The sequence below is a fragment of the Scyliorhinus torazame genome, chromosome 15 (genome assembly GCF_047496885.1).
Source record: "Scyliorhinus torazame isolate Kashiwa2021f chromosome 15, sScyTor2.1, whole genome shotgun sequence".
Lineage (NCBI taxonomy): Eukaryota > Metazoa > Chordata > Chondrichthyes > Carcharhiniformes > Scyliorhinidae > Scyliorhinus > Scyliorhinus torazame.
Genome location: NC_092721.1, coordinates 86383481 through 86393000, shown reverse-complemented (window position 1 = coordinate 86393000; position 9520 = coordinate 86383481). Strand labels below are relative to the sequence as shown.

Below are 9520 nucleotides of genomic sequence, written 5' to 3'. Positions count from 1 at the left end.
CGCCAGGCTAGATTCTTGAATACCTAATGATACTTCAAAACACTGGGTATTTTTTATTCATCCTTGGGATGTGAATGTCACCGAGGGGGCTGGTTGCTCCATTAGCTGATAGCATGGGGTTTCAGCACCTATATGGACTGAGGTAGTTCTTGGAGTCTTCTTACTCCGTTGTGACATCATGGCACAGAAATGTTTGGAGAGCCATAATGAGCTCCCCTAAGACCACGAAGATGCCAGAATGTCACTGGTATGTTCAACATTTACTGCCCATCCCAATTGCCCTCGAGAAGGGCAGTTGATTTAAATATTTAATATATACAGAGGTGGGAGTTTAACTGGTAAAACTATGTTAATGTTGTATTTTATTTTAAAGTAACACACTTAAACGTATAAAAGATAATGGGATCAAATTCTGTATATGCATTCGGAAACCGAAGTCCTAAACCAGAAATTGCTATCGTCCAGACCAGAATACCAGCCATTGTAGACGGACACCACCTGCACGGAAAACATTGTATTCCTTTAGCACGATTAAGTATCGAGTACCCTAAAATCAAAGTGTGAAATACGAATCTCAGAAAATACTCCCCCTGCAAGAATGTAAAGTGGTGGGCTACTTCGGCGTTGGACTAGGCGGAAGTGTTCTGTTCAGGGGCGGCACCAAGAGCGATGCGGACACCAGGACTAAAGTATAGGACTGACAGAGCAAACGAACAGTATGACGGCTTTAACACATAGCCAGCTCTCTGTTTTCCTGCTCCTTTAAATATCCGTAAAACTCCAAGGCCTCTCGCTTTAAGTCTTGGCTGAGAAATAGGGGCAAAAAGAAAAATAAGCCGAAAAGAGGCTTGGGTGTGTGTGGACAAGGTGCTGGGAGTTGCCTGACTGCAGTGCTGCGCTTTTGTGAGGGTTGCGGCGCATCGCTGCACATTTGGAACGTTCCCCAGGAGCGGCTCGAGCTGCGGACGCGAGCGAGGGGGTCCGGGCTGGCGCGAGGCTGAGTGACGGCAGTTGGGGGTTCGGGTCCGGGCGCGAGCTGCGATGGGGCTCCCCACTCTGGAGTTCACAGATTGCTCCCTGGACAGCCCGGATTTCAGGGATCGACTGAAAGCGCATGAAATCGAGCTCGAGCGTACCAACAAATTCATCAAGGAACTGATTAAAGACGGCCTCATGCTGATTAACGCGCTGAAAAGTAAGTGGCTTTAAAAAAAAAATAATCTCGTGTTTGAGACTGTGGGAAAAAGTTTGAATGAACGGGGAAGAGCGCTCCTCGTGGCTGTGGCCAATACATCCACAGAAATTGCCTTCTTGGGTCTTTTGAGGCTTGAGTCAATGTTTTCGAGGAATAAAACAAGCAACTCCCCTGATCTATTTTTACACTAATGTGACGAAGTTTGTAAGAATAATTGGAAAGTGCAACCACCCAAAGTTATTATTGATAATAGACGAGTAGATCAAATCCAGAGAGGTTAAAGCAGGAGTTGCAATCCAGACGTCTGAGAGTCGGATGAGTGGGGGACAACTCCTAACAGGCAATGGTATTTCTATATTCAGGAAGAAGATAGGAAATCAAGTTAAAACAGTTAGCTTAACAACAATGGGGAAGATTTTGGAATCGTTTCTCAAAAGATGTAATGGGGGAAAAAAAATCTAGAAATCAAAAATACTTTTAAAGAAGTCAACACGAATTTTAAGGGACGGTCATGTTTGATCAACTTTATTGAATTGTTTGAAGAAAATAACAGAAAGATAGAAAACGGTAATATAATGGATGGGATATACATAGACTTTCAAAAAGTACAACACAGTGGATTCATGATCAAGATTAGAGCATCGTGGATTGGGAATAAGTAGTTAGGCTAGCAAAAACAGTCACTCAAGACTAGTGGGAGACAGGTATCAGTCTTCCACAAACTTATTACGAAGTTCACTGTTCACTATTTGCATAAATGGGTTGGGTTCATGAATTAAAGATTTATTGAAATTTATCAAAATTTGTTGTCAGCACCAAATGACGTGTATATTTTTAATACTGTGCACGACTGCGACACAAATACTTGCAGAATGGATGTATTTATGGCACAGAAATTTCTAATATCGGTAAATATGAGCATTTGGTTGGAGGAATAAATTCGTGAGTTGAGTAGAGGCACACGATGTGAGGTGGTGACGCACAAATCATTACAAGTAGCAACACAGGTCAACAAAGCTGTAAAAAAAAAGTAAACAAAGCACTGCTGTTCATTTCTGGAATACATTTCGAAAGTTATGTACAACTTAAGTAAAATTTCGGGCAGAACACACTTAAAATACTGTGCACAGTTTTTGAATCCATATGAGATGAAACAATATAGAGACATTGGGAAGGTAAAAAGAAGAAACACACTTCTGTGGTACCTTGCACATTTTTGGGGCTTGCAAGTATAGTCAGTATTGCGATGTAGGGGATATGGCAGTCAATTTGTGAACAGCATTGCACCACAAGAATCATAGAATCATAGAATTTATAGTGCAGAAGGAGGCCATTTGGCCCATCGAGTATGCACTGACCCTTGGAAAGGGCACCCTACCCATCCCCCACCTCCACCCCTTCCCCATAACCCAGCAACCTCACCCAACCTTTTTGGACACTAAGGGCAATTTAGCATGGCCAATCCACCTAGCTTGCACATCTTTGGACTGTGGGAGGAAACAGGAGCACCTGGAGGAAACCCACGCAAACACGGGGAGAATGTCCAGACTCCGCACAGACAGTGACCCAGCGGGGAATCAATGAGATAACTGCTAATCTGTTAGTTGTTAGGTTGAAGGATAAATAATGTCCTGCCTTTTGAATAGTGCCAAAGGATCTTTTCTATCCATTTGAGAAGGTTGGATGTTTTTGGGGTGGGTGGGGCATTAGTTTAACGTCTCATTTGAAAAACTACACCACCAACAGTTCATGAGTACTGCACTGAAATGTCAGCCAAGGTTCAATGTTTGAGTTCCTGCAATAAAGCTTGGATCTGTGACTCTGATTCAGAGGCAAGGTGAATGTTTGTATCTGTTGTATATCTCATGGCAAACTTTTGAAATATCTTAAATGACTAACAATTATAAAAAAATGCTGCATTTACTGCAGAGTGCCTGTTCTGAGATTTTTAATGCTATATAAGAGTTGGTACTGTGCTTTTAGAAGTGTCTAGACCTCCCTGAAGAAATTACATGTTCTTGTGCCTCTGCAGGGTGTAGTGCAAGAGCAGTGATGCAAATGGCCAGCTTTTGTTCCAGCCAGCATTATTCTTTTGATCTGGTGGTGTGATTTTCCAGACATTGGACTGTACCAATCTCCTTGGCTGCAGGGGAAAAATGTAGAATTCAACTTGAAAATTGTGAGAGTTTTTGGATTTGCAAATGATTATGTTTGGTGCTGTGGAATTTTTTCTACAATGTATGGGGTGTTGATTCCACTCTAACTTGAAGCAGTCTGTGTCAAATACAACCCTCTGAAAGTGTTGCAAATCTTTAGTCTGATAAATACAAGACATCACACCTGAGTTGCACGTGTAACGACTGGAAGAATTTAGGAAATTGGATTATAAATGTAGTCGCAATTTAAGGGTTAGTGTGGTTTGACTGGGCGAAGTACCTACAGAGTTAATGATTTGCAGTTTTATATTGAGGAGGTGAGATCAGTGCTGATCGGAGCTCAGAGAGACACAGGACCATTTTTAGAGAAGCTGTGGAGAGAGGTAGTTTGGAAAAGACACAGGGTTTAGTCAAAAGGCTTTTGGAAGTGAAGTCTGATCTGGCTACCCTGGTTTTTCTTGAGACCACAAGTAGAAAGGCAATTAGTTTGAGGAAGATTAGAGAGAAAGAGAAATTGAGCTCCCATATGTCTGACTCTGAGTCCACAATTATTTTCCAAGTAAGATAGTTTACAAATCAAGTGATGCAGCCATTGGAAGACGTTCAGACAGAGTAAAAAAGGGTTTTCATAAGAGCCAGAATCTGCTTTTTAATGCATGTACCACTTTATGCCTTGCTTGTTTAAGGTGGATTAAGAGCTAGCTGTATGTGTATTTTCTTGTTGTTTAATGGGAAATTGAATAGTAATTTTAAAGTGTGCATGTAATAATCTTTATTATTGTCACAAGTAGGCTTATATTAACACTGCAATGAAGTTACTGTGAAAATCTCTGAGTCACACTCGCGCCTGTTCGGGTACACTGAGGAAGAATTCAGAATGTCCAATTCACCGAACAAGCAGGACTTATGGGAGGAAACCAGGCAGTTCTTTTTGGGTTTGCAATTAAAGTATTTAATATTCTAGTTATAAATTATTCTAGTTCAAAATAACCAAGCCCTATATCTTCATGCAATCATTCCTGGAGCAAATTGATCTTTCCACACAGCCTTAAAAAATAAAATAAAATATTGGTATTTTCGGCCCTGTATCCTAGTTACTGTTAGGGATCATAATACATGACAAATTTGACTGGCTCATAGACTGTGATTTTTGTATTTCTTCCATAACTGTTGCTGATCATCCTTCCCTATTTATACATAATTCTACAAGTTTATTTTGATGTATTGTCAAAATATCAGACATATGTAGTTATGGAAACATTTGTACTGCAACAAATAACTAAATATGTTTTCAGAATACTTTTCATATATTGAGTAACATCTTGGAGCTTTTTATTTGATAGTGAATACAAGTAGATGGTTAAAAAAAGAAAGACCAGCACCAATAGCATCTTTCACAAGCTCAGGACATCCCAACATGCTTTACAGCCAATAAAGTACGATTGAAATGTAGGCATTGTTGTAATGTAGAGAATCTGGCAGCCAATTTGTGCACTACAAGCAGCAATTGATCACTTAATCTGTTTTTGTGATGTTGGTCAGGGATAAATACTGGCCAGGACACTGTTACTAGAAGACAGTAAAGATTGTGTACTCCAACTGGAAGGAAGTTACTCGTGGTGACCCACAAAGATTGTGCAGGCGTTTTAAATATTCACCATATTTATTAATGACTTAGACAACATAATATATATCCAAGTTTGCTAGATAGTTGGGGTATTAGAGGTACTGATATATTAATTGAGTAAGCAAAGCTGTGGCAGATGGATAATAGAAAATCATTCATTTTGAACCAGAATAGGCTGGATCAGAGTATTTTTAAAATGGTGATAAGGTAGGAACAAGATATTTTGGATTTCATGTGCATAGATTCCTAAATGTAGTGGTCAGGTACAAAAAAAAGTTAAGTCTAATGAATGTTAGCCTTTATATCTGGAAGACTAGAATATAAATGGGGGGGGGGGGGTTCATATTTATACAAAGCGCTAGTTAGACCACATCTGAATTACTGTGTACAGTTCTGGGCACCACACTTTGGAAAGGATATAATAGTTTAGTGAAGCAAATGCTACCAGAATGCCAAGGTTTAATTTATAAAGAATTATGACATAACCTAGCATGTATTCCCTGAAGGTTAAAGTGTGATTTGATTGAGATTTTAGAAATTTTAAAAGAACTGAGAGGATAGATAGAGGAAAACATTTTCTGCTGGAAGTGGAGCCTAGGACAAGGATGCCTAACCTTAAAATCAGAGCCATGCCACTCAGGACAGAAGTTAGGAAACAACTCCACTGCTTCATAAAAAGGGTGGTATAAGTGTGGAACTCTCTCACAAAAGCAGTAGATGAGGTTGATAGATTTTTGCTAGTCAAGAACATGACAACATGATGCAGCAGTAGACCTGAGGCCCTCAGTCCTGCTCTGCCATTCAATAAGATCATAGCTGACCTTCTACCTCAACTCAACTGTCCCTGACTATCCTCACTTTCCTTGATTTCCTCCTGGTGTTCAAATATATGGCAATCTTGGTTTTGGATATACTCAACGATTGAGCATCTCCATTCTTTGGATAAGAGAATTCCAAAGATTAACAGCCCTCTGAGGGAAGGTATTCCTATTTATCTCCGTGTTAATCATTGTATCCCTCTATTCCCATCCTATTCATGTCTTTGTCAAGACGCCCCTTAAATGTCACTATCATACCTGCTTCCAACACCACATCCGGCAGCGAGTTCCAGGCATGCACTATCCTCTGTAAAAAAAGCTTCCCTCACACATCTCCTCTAAACTTTGCGCCTTGAACCTTAAACCTATGTCCCCTTGTAATTGTCTCTCCCACCCTGGGAAAAAGCTTCTGACTCTCCACTCTATCCTTGCCCCTCATAATTTTGTAGACTTCTATCAGGTCGCCACTCAACGTCTGTCTTCCCAGTAAGAACAAACCGGGTTTATCCAACCTCTCCTCACAGCCCTCTGAGGGAGGGTATTTCTATTTATCTCTGTGTTAATCATTGTATCCCTTCCAAGGCAAGCACATGCTTCCTTAGGTAAAGAGACCACAACTGTGTAGAGCACTCAAACTATGGGAGCGAATTCTCCGGGGCCACTAGGCAGCAGCGGGAATTGCGATGGCCCAGTGAATTGGGCGTGAGGCCAAATATGGGATGGATACCTGATTTTTCAGTCAATTTCATTGCCCTTTAAAATGAAGTCTCTGTGCAAGCTCAGAAGCCAAAAATCATTGAACTGCATTGTTTACATTCAATTTCATAGACCATTTTCCTTTTTAAAAGCCTCCTGATTAACAGGCAATTTCAAAGGAAGGATTACCATTGTTTATTTATATAACTCTAAGGGGTCCATTAAAGGACAAAGAACAAAGAAAAGTACAGCACAGGAACAGGTTCTTCGGCCCACCAAGCCTGCACCGACAATGTTGTCCGTCTAACCTAAATCCTTCTACACTTCCGGGGTCTGTATCCCTCTATTCCCATCCTATTCATGTATTTGTCAAGGCGCCCCTTAAATGTCATTATCGTACCTGCTTCCAACATCACCTCCGGCAGCGAGTTCCAGGCATGCACTATCCTCTGTATAAAAAAAAAAGCCTCCCTCTCACATCTCCTCGAAACTTTGCCCCTCGAACCTTAAACCTATGTCCCCTAGTAATTGTGTCTCCCACCCTGGGAAAAAGCTTCTGACTCTCCACTCTATCCTTGCCCCTCATAATTTTGTAGACTTCTGTCTGGTCGCCACTCAATGTCCGTCTTTCCAGTAAAAACAAACCGGGTTTGTCCAACCTCTCCTCATAGCGAGTGCCATCCGTACCGGGCAACATCCTTGTAGACCTCTTCTGTACTCTCTCTAAAATCTCCATATCCTTCTGATAGTGTGGCGACCAGAATTGAACACTTTATTCCATGTGTGGCCTAACTAAGGTTCTATACAGCTACAGCACGACTTGCCAATTTTTATACTCCGTGCCCCGGCCGATGAAGGCAACCATATGCCTTCTTTCTCCACCTGCATTGCTACTTTCAATGACCTGCGGACCTGTACACCCAGATCTCTCTGCCTGTCAAAACACTTAAGGGTTCTGCCATTTACTGTATATTTCCCACCTGTATTAGTCCTTCCAAAATGCATTATCTCACATTTGACCGGATTAAACGCCTTCTGCCATCTCTCTACCCAAGTCTCCAACCGATCTATATCCTGCTATATCCTCTGACAGTCCTTATCACTATTCGCAATTCCATCAACCTTTGTGTCTCGCTGTAACCTCAAAGTACTTCCTCTTTTGAGCAGCTGTTCTTTCTAAGCGCATTTTTAAAAAAAAGAGGCTGTCTCTTTGTTCTGAAGAGCTTCCTCAAAAGACCAGGTGCAGAGAAATTGAATGTATACAATGCAGTTCAAGGCTTTTAGACTTCTAAGCTTGCACAGTTTTTAAAACGTTAAAGGTCATTGAAATTAACGGTGGAAAAAAAACACTTCAAAGGTTTCCCCCACATTCAGGGGAATACTTTTATCTTCATCTCACAAATCTTTCATACTGATATTCTGGGAGACAGTTTAAAGGATTTAGGGCTACAGAGAGAAGAATTTCATTTCATTCTCCGATGTTTTATTTTGACGTGCTGACAGACAGTTTAACGGTTTTAAAGGGTACTGATGGGAAGACCAGCCAAACGTCCCACCTCCCCTAAAGGACCCCCCCTCGGTACCCTGGAGGCAAGTCTGGGAGAGTAATTACCCCCTTGTTTACCCCAGCCCTATCACCGTAACCACAGCTAACCTTTTGTACACTAAAAGACAATTTAGCATGTCTACCTAACCTGCACATCTTTGGCGGGTTAGTGCTCAGCAAGGAGACCAGTTGTTTACTAGCTAAGTTGGTGTTGTGTTGTCTCATATGTGATGTTAAACCAAATCTTGATTTGCTGTTCCGATTGCAGATGTTATATACATAGTTTGGAAGGGCGAGTGAAGGCACTGGCTTTGCAGTGTGCTCCCTTGACCTGTAATGACCTGACCCTTTTTTTCTTAAATGTTATGTTACAGATGAATCCATTTGCATCTACCCAAGGTTGCTTTTTCCTACATAGTCTTGGAAATTGGCTTTCAGAATGTAAATTGTGTCTTTGTGTAAGACGTTATCATGCGGGTTCCTGTGCTCAGCTGGCTGTAAAATACTGCCTTTGATGTTCAGGAAAGCTCCATAGGAACCACGTGGCTGATCCAGTGGAGTGGAGTTGGGATGAGCATGCTCTTGCTACCAGATTCGCGGGACTTGCAGAAACATTGTTAAAAATTTTGTCCTGCCACTTGCAGACAGATTGTAAGCAGCAAAAATGGATTACGTCTGCCTTATGTGACACTGGTGGGTTGGTTGTCCATGTCTCGCAGAAGTGATGTGAGAGCTACTGCCTGGTAGATTTTGATCTCTGCTTTGGGACAAACTTCATGCTGTCTCCAAAGCCTGTTACTGAATACTGAACTTGCATTTATCAGGTGAGTTCATCATCCAAAGTGGTGGTATTGGTGAGGTTTCTTCCAAAATAGCAGAACGTCTGAACTAAGTTGAGGGGTCTATTATTGATTGTGACTATGGGATCTTTGAGTTTGTAGCCAAGTTAGTACAAGATGTCTCTTTCACACTTATTGTAAAGCCAAGATATTCTGGGCAAAGTGGTCAACAAACAGCTGGAGTGTGTGCCATGAGAGCGTTATCGTCGGCAAGCAAGAGTTAATTTAGTAGCTGTTTTATGATCTATATGCCAATTTTCAGCCTTTGCAGATTGAAGATGTTGCTCTCTGTCCTGAATTGAATTTGGACTCCTCTGTAAAGATCTTTGAGCGCATACATGAATGTGGCCTAAAAGTAACTGGCCAACAGAACTGGAGCCATTACAGTCTTGCTGCCTTCGGTGACAGAAAAGGCATCTGATAAGGCATCACACTGGCCATCATGAAATGAGTGGCCGACCCTGATCATCTTTTCAGGGCAGTCATATTGTGCAGCACCTTCCAATAGGCCTTCACGGTTTACTATGTTGAAGATTTTGGTCAAGTCAGTGAACACCATGTACATTCTCTGCGCTCCCTCTGGAGAAAGAACACGCTTCCTCAGATAAGGAGACCAAAACTGCGCACTTGTTTGCTGAACTTC

The 9520-nt window shown here is 41.5% G+C and overlaps 1 protein-coding gene across 1 annotated transcript in view; it reads left to right on the top strand.

Annotated features, from left to right (window-relative positions):
* Positions 1-642: 642 nt before the first annotated feature.
* arhgap42a (Rho GTPase activating protein 42a) overlaps positions 643-9520 on the top strand; it is a 572455-nt gene continuing 563577 nt past the window's right edge. Inside the window, exon 1 of the mRNA XM_072476376.1 lies at positions 643-1195. Within this exon, the coding sequence (XP_072332477.1) occupies positions 1042-1195 (154 nt within the window). The 5' untranslated portion in view covers positions 643-1041. The remainder of the gene's footprint in view (positions 1196-9520) is intronic.